This window comes from Charadrius vociferus, unplaced genomic scaffold (genome assembly GCF_000708025.1).
Source record: "Charadrius vociferus isolate BGI_N301 unplaced genomic scaffold, ASM70802v2 scaffold776, whole genome shotgun sequence".
NCBI lineage: Eukaryota > Metazoa > Chordata > Aves > Charadriiformes > Charadriidae > Charadrius > Charadrius vociferus.
Genome location: NW_009648775.1, coordinates 1,360,576 through 1,376,881, shown reverse-complemented (window position 1 = coordinate 1,376,881; position 16,306 = coordinate 1,360,576). Strand labels below are relative to the sequence as shown.

General features: G+C 55.7%; 1 protein-coding gene across 1 annotated transcript in view; it reads left to right on the top strand.

The window, feature by feature from the left end:
- The window catches only part of KSR2 (kinase suppressor of ras 2), a 77,744-nt gene extending 64,074 nt beyond the window's left edge, over positions 1–13,670 (top strand). The window contains exons 16-21 of the mRNA XM_009886745.1: positions 58–154; positions 5,065–5,198; positions 5,409–5,578; positions 9,923–10,034; positions 12,583–12,712; positions 13,533–13,670. Coding sequence (XP_009885047.1) covers positions 58–154; positions 5,065–5,198; positions 5,409–5,578; positions 9,923–10,034; positions 12,583–12,712; positions 13,533–13,670 — 781 coding nt within the window. The remainder of the gene's footprint in view (positions 1–57; positions 155–5,064; positions 5,199–5,408; positions 5,579–9,922; positions 10,035–12,582; positions 12,713–13,532) is intronic.
- Positions 13,671–16,306: the final 2,636 nt, after the last annotated feature.

Here is a 16,306-nt window from a genome sequence, read left to right as displayed (position 1 = left end):
TGGGTGGGTGGGTTTACAAACCGTGGTTTTATCTTCTCCCTTTTCCTGCTCTTTCAGCCTGTGCAAAGGACGGACTCTCTACTCGGTGGTGAGAGATGCCAAAATCGTCCTGGATGTCAACAAGACAAGGCAGATAGCACAAGAAATTGTGAAGGTACGGTATGGTGTGGGGGCAGCTCAGCCCCGGTGAGGGTCCGGATCCAGACCAGAGCCTGGCCGAGCCGCTCCGGGGAGCGGCAATGAAGAAGCCGAGGAGGTTGGGTAGGATAGCACCTCTTGGCTTTAAACCCCATGTCTCTTGGACCTCTCTTGAGCTGAACTGGGGTGGCAGCAAGGTTTCTCGCGGGCTCTGCGTGAAGAAGTGAGCTTGGGGCTCGTCCTGGCTGCAGCTCCTCTTCCCCCTGGGAAATTCAAGTGTTTCACTCCAGCTTTGCTGCTGCTGTGAGTTGCTGGTTGGATATTCCTCTCCTCTTTGAAAAAAAAAAATAATAATATAATAATTAATCTGTAGTTGATCTGAGGCTTCCACGTCTCCGTAATGACAGCGTCCCCGCAGCCAAGGCGCCCGGAGGAGTCAGTGCCGCTGTGCTCGTGGCAGGGGGGCTGTGCGTCCCACGAGGCAGTGCACACGTACGTTTTTTTTCAGAGCTAAAAAAGCTTTTCCTTTCACAGAGATGACTCAAAGCGCGTCTTCGACACTTCAGACGTGTCCATATAAATAGACGCCGGGGAGGATCCGCACGTGGCGGGGTCAAGTGGCCGAGAAGTTGGGTCCCGAGCCATGAGAGCTTCCCATCGAGTGTCTGCAACGGCTCGTTTTCCCAGGAGGTGTCGAGCCGTCTGCCAGAGTAGCATTTTACCGGGGTTCCAAATGTATTTAAACACCAAACGGTACCAAAAGTATTTGGCACATGTACTACCCCGGCAGCGGCGACGCTGACCTTGTGCCCAGCTCGAGGTCAGCCGGCACCTCCCACCCCCAGCGAGTCCAAACCGTCTGGGGCTGAGCTCACGTTTAACATATTTCTATGGGGAAAAAAAAAAAAAAAAGAAAGAAGTTTTTCTAGCAGATCTTAAACCTCCTTAAATATCCAAATCCATGTTATAAACCAGAGTGTGTTCTGCGATACACCCCCAGTGGTGCCGTTCCCCTGCCTGTGCTTAGGCGCTCTCTTATTAGATTGCCTATTCTGCCTTTATTTACACCCAGATTTTGCAAAGTGCATGCTGTTTTTAAAGTGAATTCCTTAAATTCCCCCGAAGTCTCTGAGCTCTGGGCAGGAGCTGACAGTTGAGCGGAGGCTTAACCGCTTGGCTGAGCCGCCCGTGTCTGCACGGGCATCGCAAGAGGTGTCTTGGAAGGGTGACGTGGCCGAGCCCCACCGTGGGGTGATGGAGGGAAGCCGCAAGGGATGAACCCCGTGCCTTTGGTGCGCTGTCCTGAGGCACACAGCAGGTCTGCCTGTGCGAAGGGTCTGTTGGGGGTTGCTGTCGGCCCCGTGTAGGGCTGTAGTATGTCCCAAGCTGGGTGGTGGCTCAGGCTTATGAGTTGGTGTGTCTGAGAGCTGAGGGCCTCTGCTTCTTTTCTATTTCTGATTTGTATTTTCCGCTTTTTAAAGATGGATTTTTCCCCTGAGCAAACATCTCAAGCATCACATAGGTCTGTCTCACATCTTTTTCCCCCTGACTACCACTGCTCTTGTGCTCGGGGTTCTCACCTCCCAGATGTTCACAGCGGGAGGTGATGGCTCGGTTCAGCCCCTTTCTCTGCGCGGGCTACATTGCTCCGTGTGGGTTGGGGTTTTGAGGACTCGGCTAAGAGACCACTGTCTTCTGCAGCTGCATGTGCATTAGGAATGGGTTGAAAACCTCAAACTCTTCGTGGCGTTGCAGGCCACCACCAGCACTGGGGAGGCGTCGCTGGATCTTTGACATGAAAGCATCACCGTGAAGAATGTCACCCATGAGATCTGCTGAAGCACATCAGCGTGAATGCACGTAGACCTGGTTGTAGCCCCAGCAGCTTCCCTGCATCCTCTCCTCCTTGGGACAACGGGGTTGGGTGCTCCTGCTGCAGGGCAGAGGGGCTTTGGGTCCGACCTGGGTCCCCGTAGGGATTAGCAGAGGTCCAAAGGCAAAGCTCTGCGGCATGGGTACTGACCCCAGCCTCCCCCTGAGCACTGGAGGAATTTTAAGACAGCAGCTCCTGCTCGCAGGGTAGGTCTATCACACCCTTGTCTCAGCGCTGTACTCACCTTCTGGTCCTTTTGGTCTCCATCACCCTAGTGCTGTGCCCCAGACACATGGCCCATTGCTGGTGGGCACCAGGAGGAGGAGTTTCTCTGCCTTCCCCCCTCTCCGTGTCAACACATGGCCCATTGCTGGTGGGCACCAGGAGGAGGAGTTTCTCTGCCTTCCCACCTCTCCGTGTCAACACATGGCCCATTGCTGGTGGGCACCAGGAGGAGGAGTTTCTCTGCCTTCCCACCTCTCCATGTCAACACATGGCCCATTGCTGGTGGGCACCAGGAGGAGGAGTTTCTCTGCCTTCCCACCTCTCCGTGTCAACACATGGCCCATTGCTGGTGGGCACCAGGAGGAGGAGTTTCTCTGCCTTCCCACCTCTCCGTGTCAACACATGGCCCATTGCTGGTGGGCACCAGGAGGAGGAGTTTCTCTGCCTTCCCACCTCTCCATGTCAACACATGGCCCATTGCTGGTGGGCACCAGGAAGAGGAGTTTCTCTGCCTTCCCACCTCTCCATGTCAACCACCAGCAGATGTTTAAGGCAGTTTCGGTGGACTTGAAGGTGGCAGGTGTGGAGAAGCAAAGGACAACCCTGACATCTCGGTTTGGTTGGGCTTGGGGCAGCATCGCCCAGAGGAGCTGGAGGCAGGACCACAGCAGAGGTTTCGGCTCCGCTACCCTACCCGGTCGTGGCAGTTGTTTGACTTGATCCTTTGAGTCCCCGTGTGCGATAGGAGAGCCATGAAGCTTATTGGATTAGCGGGTGCAAGGGCTCCCGTTATGCCGTGATCCTCTGGAGGCGAAAGTTAATTTATTTAAGACGCGGAGCCGGCAGAGGGAGCTGGCTTTTCACGCGCGCCGGGCAGCCGAGCAAATTAAGGCATTACTGGGTCGAGAGTGTTTTCTCACAGATCATCCCAGGGGGCGAAGACGGCGGGGCTGGAATTTGCAGTGGGATCTGCGCGACACCCCGCGGAGCGAGGCGAGGGATTTGGGTTTGCCGAGAGCTCCTGGAGAAATACCTTCAGCGAAGGCTCGGCTGCGTTTGAGGAGTGCACGGGAGATGCGTTCTCACCCGTGCTGTGGGAGCGTAGAGGCAAAGTCCTCGCTGCCTGCTCCCAGCTCCCATCACCCCCCGGCTGCTGGGAGAGGGATGCGGAGCATCCCCGTGGCGCTGGGTCTCATCCTGTCCCAACGGGTGCTCGGGGCCCTGTGCCGCACCTCGCGGGAGGAACAGGCTCCCGGCATTGAAATGCTGTTCCTTGCACAACCCTGGCACTACGTGAAGGTGACAGTGACATTTTAAAGCAGATTTTTAAACCTCATCATTATTTCATGTGCTGGGACCTGCGGACCCCTAATTAATCCCAGCGCCTGGAGTGGTCCCGGTATCCAGCTGCAGCTGTGGCATCTCAAGGCCGGCCGCAGCCATGAATCCTTTCCCTTCTCCAGCATCCAAATTCTTTCCCTCCTCCAGCATCCCTCAGCAGAGGCTTTTTGGGATGTGACGGCCGAGGGGTGCAGTTAAACCCCAGTGACTTGCTGGGTTGGGGTGATTGCTGTCCCCGGCTGCCCCTGGAGCGGAGCCCCCGCGGGTCTGCGCTGCTGGCATGTCCTCGGCACCTTCGGGATCTTTCCCAAGTCCTGGGTTTTTGCATTTGAGGATTTGTGGGTTTTCCAGGTTACTTTCCCAATTTTTCCAGATTGTTTCTGAATTCACGTTGTGCCTCCCGGCTCCACATCAGCTGTAAACTTAATATATTCTTGTTCCCCTGCCCGCACGGTTAATGACGATGCATGAAAAGATCAGACCTAGGACAGACCCCCGTGGAAATCCAGTTAATAAATTCCCCCATGTCAGTGATGGACAACCGATATTTGTTCTTAAGTGACAGTTTGCTGGTCCATTTGGCATTTATCCTTCAGTAGCTTCCTCCGCACCAAGTTCCTCCTCGTCTGCTTATGAGAATGAAAAGTGAGACAGCCTCGAAAGCCCTGCTGAAGTCAGGATAAATGGCTTTCATCGCCCTCCCCGTTCCCGGAGCTGGTTATCCCGTTGAGCTGAACGTCCGCCACATGGAGCTGTCGGCATTCTGCTTGATTTGCCGACGCTAAACAAGCCTGGCGCAGGCGAGTTTGGATTTCCCACCCATGGCCTTTTTATTTTTATTTTTTTTTTGCATCATTAGCGATAATTTTAATTAACCACCAAGTAGTTTTTCCTAGGGGAAAAGAATTAAGGCAGGACTCCTGCGAGGTGCTTGTTTCCAGGCTAATGGTGTCGGTGTGCACGTAGGAAGCACTAATGGCTCAGCCAGGGGACGCAGCGGCGGTGATGGAGAGCTTTGACTTATTACCCCTCTGCTCTCAGCCCCGTAAAAGAAACAAAGGCGAAAACATCATCATCATCAATTTCTCAGCGGAGGATTTCAGGAAAGCGGCTGCCGCTTTGGTTTGCCGCTAATTTTTCTTGCATAACCGATTAATCAGGAAGACGAGCGGGCGCTGTGGCAGCCCAGAGCGAGACGCCCACGCCATGATCCCGTCACCCTACGCCAGCGCCACCCGATGTCCGTCCCAAGCTGGGGGACCCCTGGACACCTGCCCTTTCTGCGGGGACAACTGGGGGACGTGCAGCCTTTGGCTGGGGCCCAGCGGTAGCTCGGTAGCATGGACGTGCTGCTGCGGCACGGGGATGCTCGTAGCCGGGCTCTCTCTGTCTTGGCAGCGGTGGGGCTGCCCCCGCTCTGGCGTTATCCCGCTCTGTTTCTGCTGCTTTTGCAATTTTGGGGTGTTTTTCTCTCTCTTCCGTCCTAGGGAATGGGCTACCTGCACGCCAAGGGGATCCTTCACAAGGACCTCAAGTCAAAAAATGTTTTCTATGACAACGGGAAGGTGGTGATCACGGACTTTGGCCTCTTCAGCATCTCGGGAGTTCTCCAAGCGGGCAGGTAGGACATGGCATGGTGGAAATACTGGGATTCCTCCGCATGCCCTAGAGCTCCCCTTTGAGCTGGGGACACAAGGAGGGAAGCCCAAAAACCTCCTCTGCAAATGGGTCTGCAGCCTCAGTAGACAGGAGGACAAAGGTGCCTTTGAGCATCCTGGGGCTGCCCCGGGGATGTCACCGTCTCACCTCTCGGGTTTTTGCTTTTGAGGAGGTTTGCTTTGGGAAAAGAGCGAGACGCGTCGCTCCTGCAGAAACCCCTCTGCCCCACGAGCGGTGCTCCCTTGAAGCACAGCTCCACGCTAGATGCCGGTGTTGGCTTTGGCTTTGCGGTGCGAAGCCCCAGGGGGATGGTGAGAGCAGGGCTGGGGTTTCGGCAGCGAGGTGGGTCGGGGCTCGGCGCCGGGCGGCGAAAACAAACTGCTCTGCTTCTTGGGTGCAGAAGTTGCAGCTCGTTGCGATTTGATTTTGTTTCTCTCTTTTTTTTTAATTTTATTTTATTTTAAACCTAGCGTTTAAAGGCAGAGTTGCTTTTGGTTGGTAGGATGGAGCGTGATGCTGCATGCGAGTCCTCGGCAGCTCGGTTCAGAGAGGCAGGAGCCGGCAGGGTCTCTTGGTCCCGATCTTTTCCCACGGGATGCATCATTTCCGTGGCCAAACCACCCTGCAGCCATGCGGGAGATGCTCCTAGGGCTCTGTTTCACCAGGGCCAGCAAAGATGGCTCCTTCCTTGGCCTTTCCCCAACACCATTACAAATCCCCTCAGCATCTGCTTCATCTCCTGCCTCTGGCCCGATGAGCGGTGCAGCCAAGCCTGGGTCGAGCAGTGCCTTCCCCCAGCCGCTCCGGTGACCTTTTGGGTGCTGCAGACATCTGGCCGCAGTGTCTGCACTGAGCCAGGGCATGGAGCAAGACACAGAGAAAATGAGAGCCCAGCTTGGGACATTTACAGCATTGTGACATATTTTTTTTGGTCTCTTTGGGTTTGGAACCAAGCCCGTTTGGTAAATGTCCCTTATTAAATGGGTTTGGGGTTGGTTTTTTTTTTGTTTTTTTTTTTTTCCCAGTGCTTGGGGAGGTTTCCCAGCTGTAGGCACGGCAGGGCAAAGAGTTTCGGCAGCCGTGGAAAGGAAGAAAAGCAAAGCTAGGGGGGGGGGAAAGGAAACACAAAAGGGGGAAAAAAGAACAAAGATTATATTTTTCATTTTTGTTAAAACTAAAAAAAAAAAACAAACAAAAAAAGCGTTGCTGACTTTTCCCAGCGGGAGAGAGCTTTTTCACTAAACCCTTTGTGTTAGAAGCAGCACGGGCCAAGCGCGGCGTTATCAGTGCCGGCAGCTCGGGCAGGTTTCCTCCGGCAGCGCCGTAACTGCCTTCTGGTCCTTTCGCTCTCCGTCACCCCACGTGATGGAGGTTTGTCACCGAAGAGGTTGTCGTGGCCGATCATCACTTTGTGGAGAAGACGATCAGGAGATAAAAAGTACCTTGGAAACTTGGTATTTTTTTTTTTTTCTAACTCGTGTGTGACGACGTCGAAGGATTAGAGGAAAAGGCGACGGCTGCTTCTCTCCATCCCACGCCTCTCGCGGCGAGGCGGGCAGCCAGCCTTTCCGTTCTGCTTGTATAAATATCATCTGGTTTTAGCACAAACTTGGCCAAAAGCTTAGGAAACCCAAGAAATCCAGCAGCGCTGCTGCTTTCCCCGCAGCAGAGAAGTGGGGTTTGGCTCCGGATTAGCAGCTGGGCAGGGGTTTTGGGGACTTAGGTCCTGCCAGGATGAGGTGGCAGCTCATTCCAGCAGTGGGAAAAGGATTTGGGCAAAAAAAATGGCCAGATTTTGCCAGGGACTTTTGCTATGAAGGTTAGAGATGCTCTGGAGATAAAATGAGGGATGAGGTGCTGGGGAAACGGGGTAGCTGATGCGGGGGAACCGATGCGTGGCCATCTCTGCTCAAGATTGGGGTTTCACTTGGGGGTAAAGTCCAGGAGATTACTCAGGAGGAGAAGGATGGTCAGAAATGCAAGGCTTGACAGAAATGAGCAGTGTTTTGCTAGAAAACTGGAGAAAATGGGGAAATTTCTGCCCCAAGGAGCTTTCAGTGTGGCTGCCCCGGATTGCTGGTGGCACATATGTCTTCTGCGGTGGAGGGCTGAGAGAAGGTGGGGATTCGTGGTCATCGGTCACTGTGAATTTTGAAGCAGTGGGTGTCTGCAGGTCTGATTTCCCTTTTCAGGGTGGGTTTTTTTTGCTGGTTCTGGTTTCTCTCTGATGAAGGAGGATGATAAAGCCCAGCTTTGGGTCCTCAGAGGCTTGGACGGACAAGCACGTATGGAGATGGGAGCAAATTTTTGCAGGTCGAGTTAAGGACGGTGATGTTGCTTCAGACGTGAATGAGAACTACAGACTGCCTGTTTTTGCTTGGGTTAAAAAGAAAGACATGACTTAAAAGTCCTCCTCGTCCTCCTCGAGCAGGCTCACCGACAGTTCATGAAGGTATCCGGCACATGGAGTTTGCAGCGTCCGTGCGTGCCGTGACACGCTTGCGCTGCTGAAAACAACGAGATGGCCAAAGCAACTAAAATACTTTCTGCAGAGACTTTGTAATCCGCTGTCTTATCCTGGCGAAACCAAATTTATTTCTATTTAGACCTTGTTGGGCTTGGTAGGGCTGCTCTGTAATTAGGAGGAGCGCGGGGCGGGTCTTGAGTAGTCTGAAGAGCTCTTCTGCTCTTGCTTTTGCTTGTCCTTCGGTGGGTTTAGATGATGCTTGTTTGATTGCGCTGCTTTCTGCTCGTGGAAGCGGCCAGGTTGGTTATGAAGTCAGGCAAACTTTTTGTCGTGAAACCTCAAATTGCTGTAATTAAACCAAGTTTTGGCATTGCATTAAAGCTCATCCCTCCTTGCTGGACGCTCCTAAACCCGTAGCTGCATGTTTGGGTGCAGGTGAGCTTTGCGGAGGGATGAGGCTGGGCTTGCACGGGAGCTGCGGAGCCAAATCTGGTCCCCGGAGCATCCCGAGATGAGCCTGAACGCCGCTCCTGGGATATCACAGCACCGGGCGACTTGGGGGAGCAAAATTAAAAGCCCCAGGTGCAATCCTGGTCCTGCTGAGGGCAACGGAGCAGATCTGACTGCTGCCCGCTGCATCCTGCTCCCCACCGCCTGCCCAGGGATGGAGATCGTAGACACAGGGAAGGACGAGCGAGCTCCTCTGAGTCTTTTCTAATTGCCCCAGTGCTTAATGCCAGCTTGTAATTAAGAGCCAGGCAGGGCTGGAGGACGGCGGCAGGAGCCGGCTGGGGAGCTGAAAGCCTCCCCTCCTGCGCCAAAGTGCTCTCGCCTGTGGCTCCCCGGGCTGGAGGGTCCGTGTCTCGCCCAAGCCACTGATTGCGGTGGTGGCTCCGACGCAGCGGGGTGAAGAGGAGCCGTCGAGAGTCCGGAGGGGGCACGGAGGTTCAATCAGCGATCCCCTGCACTGGCAGCATCCTTTCCCTAGGGAGGGGGTTCCTCCTCTGGTCACTGCCAGACCTGGGGGTGATGCCTGGGGATGATGCCTGGGGACGGGGGGATTCGGACTGCGTCATCTTGGGACTGTGCGTGTTGTGTGCACGCAGCCGTGGGGGGGAAAAGTCAGCCAAGGAATCGGCGATTGCAGTGGGAGCTTTGCATCCTGCCTCGGGGGTTGGATGGAGATGCCCGTGCCTGGATGGTGTCCCCTGGGACACGGGCTCTGGCATTTTGGCCCCAGCAACCCCACAGCCATCCCTTACCCTTGCACGTCCCCATCTTCAGGAAGGCATTCAAGCACAAACAGGGAGAAATCCCTTGATACGAGATGGTGGGCTCCTCCTTCTCTCGCCCAGGGTGACACGGGACAGTTTTTGTTACCTCCTGTGAAACTATGCTGCTGAATTTGGGCTCGGACATATGATCAAGCTGTTTAACATGTTAACCACCACCGGTGTTCCCTGCCCATTTCCCTGCCTGGGGACCCTTTTTATGCCAGCGGTGCATCCTAGGTGGATGGAAAGGATGAAGAAACAACCAATGTCATCCTCAGCTGTTGGCCAAAGGACCCTAATGAGCCCCCGAGCAGGGGGACCTCGAGGAGGTAGAGGAAAAGCCGGCTGAGGTTAGTTTAGGGGCTGGTGAGGGGGATTAAAGATGGAGTGAAATTCCTGGCTGGCAACCTGGGATTTAAGAGCAATGTCGCAGCGAGGATCGGCCGCTATTTATCGCAGAGCGGGTGATTATAATGAGGGCAGGCTGCTCCCACGGGCGATGGCATGGGGGGCTTGGACACGAAGGTGGGTTGGAGGGGCTGTTTGGGGCCAAACAGCTGAAAACACAGATTTCCGGGCCATTACTATAGGGTGGGTTTGGTTGGAAGAGACCCTTAGAGGTCCCCAGTCCATCCTCCTGCTCAAACCACAGTGGGGCCAGCTCAGGGGTCAATGCTGGTGGGATCTACCCCAGGTAACGCTTTGCCCCCTCTTCTTTTAAAGTGTTTTGGTGCAATGGTGACAGCGAGGGCCCCGGCAGCCCCTCCATTCCCATCACCAGCCCGGCGGACCCAAAACTTCTCCTTGCCACCATCCTGTGCCCAAATTGTGCACTGCCACCTGGCAGGAACAGGCATGAAGCCACTGTGCTGGCGTGTCTCAGAGCAGGGTTAAAACCCGACTTTGCAAGGATGCTGTTGGGAAAACCAAGCTGAAATGCCCCAGGGAGAGGGTGGGAGGGCTGGGGGGCTGCTGGCTGGTGGCATGGGGGTGATGTCCTTCCCCCCCGCCCCGTGCCCTCCGTGGTACCCACGCACTCGGATGTCTTTGCACTGGGGTGAGTCCCTGCGGCGGGGAGACGGGGAGACGGGGAGGGGGGGGGGGCTGCAGAGAACTGGCGCAGTTGTGTCAGGTGTGAGCTGCCCTGAGCAGCCGGGAGGGGATGGGGATGCGGAGGGGATGCTGCCTGTGGGAATCCCCATTGATGGGCTCAGAGCACCTTCCCGCTTTGAGAAATTTTGAGTTAAACCGCCCCCTTAAATCCCCAAATCCTCCTGTTTCACCTACGGACCAGGGGTGGATCCAGGCAATGGGGTCTGGAGCATCCTGGGGTCGTCAGCGTGGTGTAACCTCCCCCCTGCACCTTCCTGGGGCGGGTACCAAGGAGAAGATGCTCAGGATGTCAGCTGGCGATGCAGAGGGTTTGGGGACACAGGTCTGGGAGCCCCCGGACACCCCAAATCTCCCCACCAGCCAGCTGTAGAGGGGCTGGCAGCGGTGGCCGCCACTGCGAGGCGGGGCTGCTGGGGGGGAAGGAGATGCCAAAAAAGCCCAGAAGAGGAGAATTGATGAGTCTCCTTCAGCGAACCACCTCGGAGCCCTATCACGCCTTGATAAAACCTTTCTCGAGGCGGACGTAGGGCTTGGGGGTTTTACTCAGCGGATTAATTTTCTCATGGATACCTTAAAGGCTGCAGGGATTAGCGTGCGTGGGGCTGTTATCGGAGGCGATATTTCCATCAAAACCGCAGTAATTACAGCTGAAAGGGTCTGGCTTTTTTTTTTTTCCCTCCCCGAGGTATAACTTTAGAACAACAAAAAAGAAGTAATTAAGGGATTGTACTGAACTAAGTGGGAATCAGTTACTTAGTCGGTTTTTCCTTTATTTTTTTGAGTGTGAGCTCTGCCCTTATGTAAAGCATGAGTTGCCTTAAAAGATTTTCCCACATTTTTCCTCTTTCTTGTTTCTGCTGCCCTCCGCTGAGCCCAGGAGGCTCCTGGATGATCCGGAGGGTTATTGCCATCGCCGCTTCCCTGTAGGGATTTGAGGATCAGTGACAGCAAGAGGAAAAGATCTTTTAGAGGCTCCAGAAGACGGCAGAAATGTTAAATTAAAGTGTGTGTGAGGGCGGTGCGGAGCATTGGGCTGAGGCTGGCGGTGTTCGCTCGCCGAAGCCAGAGAGATAACAGCAATAATTAATATTAGATGCGTGGTCTTCTCGTGCAAAGGCAGCAGACCGCTCTCCGTGGCACCATCCATACCCCAGGAAACGCAGCCCACATATTTTGGATGCATCCGAAAGCGGGAAGGTGAAAACCTAAGCCCCGAACTCCCAATTAGAAACTGGAATTTAACTGCGTTGGATGCATTCGGGCACCTTCAGAATCCCCGCTCCTCCCTAATCTTTTTCCTTTGCCACCGGGACCTGCCTCTTTCCAGCACCCCCCCAATTCCTCCGCGCCCGCAGCACCAGCAGGCATCTCACACTATTCAAATTTTTGGAGACTTATAGTCAAAGTGTGCGTATTTTTCCCAAACCAGGAGAGCTGATTTCCAAAATCAGGAAGCCCCCTATCCAAGAGTGATCCTTCATTTATCCGACCCCCTCCATCAGATTTTTTTCCACCCCAACGCCATTTTAACCCCGTTTCTTGCTGCTTCAGCCGGCTGTGACGGCATCCCTTGAAGAGAAAAGCAGCTCCGGGGAATTTGCCTCAGAAATCGGGGCCAACGCTGTGGGAGTCGGGGCTCTTCCAGCCTCCGGGTGCCGGAAAACAAGGATGCAAAACTCCCAGGTGGTAGCGGGGGCAGAGGATTGCGGGGGCGGCCGCCAGCTCGGCCGGAGACGCCCTTGTTTTGGGATATTCCCTTGGTTTTGGGAGTCCTCACGGAAAGGAGGGCTTGGCTTAGCGATAAGAGCGGTGCAGTGGCAGATGGCTGCGGGCTCACGTGTGCCATCACCCGGTGAGGGCGCCAGGGATGGTTCGTGCCGTACCTTGGACGGCTTTTTGCGGCTTGGAGTGCTTTTCGCAGAGGAAAAAGGGAAAAGTGGGAGCTGAAAGTGAATGCTTGGGCTTGTCCTTCCTTACTCCTCGCTGCCCTGCGCAACTGGAGCAGACGGCGGAGTTAGAAACACCAGCCCGGCAGCTGGACCGCATATTTACCCCCCACATCATCTATTAAGCTGCTCCGCGGGGAGCGGGACGAGGTGCTATTGCAGCCCGGTGGGAGATCCCCACTTGACGTAACAGGCTGGCTAGCGGCTCTGCCCGTGCCGCTGCCCACACCTCTGCCCGTGCTCCCCGCCAACCTCCATCCTCCTGCCCCACGGGCCAGGTTCTTCCCCAGTCTAAACTGGGGGCTGAGCCAGGCAGGTGGCTTGCTCTCGGTCAAGCTGACAGCTTCAGTTTCCCCATCTGGAAAATGGGAGAGGTGATATCTCTGTAATGAGCGCTGAGCACCTCAGGTGGAGTATCCGGAATGAAGCATCTCCTGGATGTCAGTGATTTTAGGGCAGGGAGAGATGGTGGATACGTGTGCAATGGCCCCTCCGCGGGATGTCTCCCACCTCCTCCCATCTCTAATCCCCACTGTCTCCCCACAGCACGATCTGGTACGAGCTGCACGCGCGGGAATGGCCCTTCAAGACCCAGCCAGCGGAGGCAATAATCTGGCAGGTGGGAAGAGGGATGAAGCCCAACCTCAGCCAGATCGGGATGGGCAAGGAGATCTCGGTAGGTGGTGTGGGGCAGGTGCTGGAGCTCTGTGTGTGTGTGTGCGTGGAGGGGGAAACATGCCCCACTGGTGCATGCCCTGGGTGGAGGGTCTCTGAAAAACACTCTGTGCTGCCCAGGATCTGCCAGCAAAAAAGCAAGGGGTCCCTCCCTCCCTCCCCATCCAATGAGGCTTGGTCCTGCTGCTATGACACAAGTATCAGCTCAGCTTGTATGTCCCCTCCGCCCAAGTCCTTCACAAGCATGTGGTGATGGAGACGGGGTCCTCATGGGATGGACGCATCCCCTCCACCCCAGCCCTTCTCAAGGATATGGTGATGGACATGGGGTCCTTGTGGGATGGACACATCTCCTCCACCCCAGCCCTTCATCAGGATGTGGTGATGGAGATGGGGTCCTCATGGGATGGACGCATCCCCTTCACCCCGGCCCTTCTCAAGGATATGATGATGGACATGGGGTCCTCATGGGATGGACATATCCCCTCCATCTCAGCTCTTCATCAGGATGTGGTGATGGAGACGGGGTCCTCATGGGATGGACATATCCCCTCCACCTCAGCCTTTCATCAGGATGTGGTGATGGAGATGGGTTCCTCATATGATGGACACATTCCCTCCACCTTAGCCCTTCGTCACGATGTGGTGATAGAGATGGAGTCCTCATAGGATGGACACAGCCCCTCCACCCCAACCCCCACCCCTTCTCAAGGATGCAGTGATGAAAATGGGGTCCCTGCACAGTGGATGTTGGGTGTGGGGGTTGTGGTGGGTGAGGGACTGGCTCTGTTTGCTCACGTGCTCACCCTGTGTGGCTGCAGGACATCCTCCTCTTCTGCTGGGCCTACGAGCAAGAGGAGAGACCCACCTTCACCAAGCTCATGGACATGCTGGAGAAACTGCCAAAGCGCAACCGTCGCCTTTCCCACCCCGGGCACTTTTGGAAGTCGGCGGAGTAAGTCCCTGCCCCTGCCTGTCCTTCCCCATGCTGGCAGGCAGCTCTGCCTGTGCTCCTCAAGACCCCGCTGTCACAGCTGAATGGCTGGCGCTGGGGGAACACGGGGACAAGCTGAGGGTATTCTGGTGCTGTGTGGAGGGGCATGGATGGGTAGGAAGGGTGGTCACGGAGTGCTGTGCCCATGCCAGCTGTCACTGCAGTGCTGGCTGTCCACGTTGGGGTGAAAAAGCCTGTGAAAGTAGTCGGAGATGATCAGGAGGAGCATGGTGATGTGCTCCACCAAAGGCGAGGGGAAGAAGCAGGGTAGGTCCAGGGGCAGGCTGGTGTCGGGACCTTGGGGCCATCTCCTTTGGAGACATCAGCCAGGGCTCCAGTGCCTGCTGTGCACCACGCTCAGAGCAGCTTTCCCTGCTGGGAAGGCGGTTTTTTTCTTCTTTTGCCCAGATTTAACTGGTGGGGAGGGCAAGTTCTGCCCGGGATTCTTCCCCAGACCTGCAGCCTGCATCAGCCGTCGCAGCTTCCATGGTCTCTTCTTCTCCCACAGACAGCTCGTGGCTGAGTCCTGCTCCGTTTCATTGCTTTGGCTTAGTCACATCTCTCCGCTTCAGCAAACGCAGCGTGAATGGGTCCCCGGTCAGGGTTTCAGGATTTGGCCTGTTGGAAACAGCAGGCAAATCGCAGAAGAATCACTTAGAAACTCATTTCCTTCCCTTGAATTCATCATATGGTGACAAATAGGACCAAAAGCTTAACTCATGCAGGGGTTGCATTCACGGGGGGACTTTTTCTTCTCCCAGAGGGCGTCCCCGGACCATGGAGGCTGGAAACAGGGAGGGGTGGAGGTGAGCTGAGGGAGAGAAGTGAGGGCACTTCAGGCTGCATCAAGCATCCCTCTTGGACCCCACCGAGGGTTAGAGATGCTGATTTCTCCTCCGGCTTCCTTATCTGTGCAGCAAGAGCGGGTGGCCCCAAGGTTACCGGTGCAGCGAAAGCTGCTGGGTTGTCCCCTGTGTCACCTCCCATGTGCTCGGGGCTGATGAGGGGCTCTCGGGAACAGCACCAACCCAGCGGTCAGACAGCCCCCAAATCACTCGGAAAGTAAACCGTCAATCTGGAGGGAAGTTAATTACCAATCTGTGCTCTGAGCAGGCACCAGGGCGACTCCGGCAGCCGGGCAAGGAAAGCTGAAGGTTGATGAACCCCAAAGCAGCAGGCTGTGTAATTGCTCGGTTGGGTTGGGGAAGGTTTTTGCAATCACTGAGCCACGCTCTGTCTGCCACCGGCTCTGCCTGCCCGGCAGCTTCCCCTTAATTACCGGTCCCCTCTTTCGCTAAGCACGAAGGAAGGGAGGATGCTTCGACTCAGCACTCTCTTTCCATCCGAGCTGCCTCCTTCCTTAGGCACTCGGCTCCGGCCACTTGTCCCATGTTTGGTTCCGGCTTCTTGGTGGAGCCCCTACTTGCCCAGGAGCCCCGGCTACGCTCACGGATGAGCCGGTTGTGGTACCCATTGGCTCTGCCATCCCTGCACGCAGGAAAAGGGGGACAAAACCCCCACGGAGGTCCTGCTGCTTGGGAGAGCTTGCGTGTACGTGGATGGGATGAGGTGTGTGGTACCCAACAAGCCCTTTTCCTCTCTAGATGATACTGACCCTTTCGTTAGGTCAACGGAGCTGGTGAGGGGTCTGAAACACATCTTATGAGGGAACTGGGGGTGTTCAGCCTGGAGAAAAGGAGGCTGAGGGGACACCTTCTTGCTCTCTACAACTACCTCAAAGGAGGGTGTAGAGGGGTGGGGGTCGACTTGTTCTGTCAAGTAATAGGTGATAGAACAAGAAGAAAGGGCTTCAAGTACCACCAAGGGAAGTTTAGATTGGATATTAGGAAGAATTTCTTTACTGAGAGGGTCATTGGGCACTGGAAGGCGTTACCCAGGGCAGTGGTGGAGTCCCCATCCCCGGAGGTATTTAAGGGTCATGTAGATATAGCGCTGAGGGACATGGTTTAGTGGTGGGTTGGCAGTGTTAGGTTCATGATTAGGCTAGATGATCTTACGGGTCATTTGCAATCTAGGAGATTGATTCTGTGACCCTGAGAGCTGCCTGCACCAGGAAAACCCAAACCGGGCTGGCGGGGAGGTGCAGAAGTGCACGGCTTCCCACTGTGCTGCCGCTTTCGGGGGCATCTCTGTGGCAAACCCATCTGGGGAGAGGCTTTTTGCAAGGGGCTGCCCTGCAAACACCCACGGCGCGGGGGGACAAAGTGCCCGGTGCTGACTCTGCTGCCTTGTGTCCCTTCCAGGCTGTGACGGGAGGAGTTAAGGGACGGTGCCTTCATCCCCCTGCGGTTCTCCTCTTCCTCTCTGCTTCCCAACCCGGCGCTACGGAGGAGCAGCGAGCGCCGTGGGCCGACAGCGGGACAGGAATGAACCTCTTCCCCTGCAGCGTTTCACCCTGTGAAGACTCTCTGCAAGGGCTGGAGGAACCGAGCCGGTGGCTGAGCCCCGAGGACACCCGGCCGCGATGGGATGGGGAGACAGCGGGCGGCTCTCCATGCACATGGGGTCAGGTCTTGGGCTGGTTCACCTCCCAGCAGGGGGCAACCCACGGGGCAACCAGCTTCGATTTAACCCCAGGGC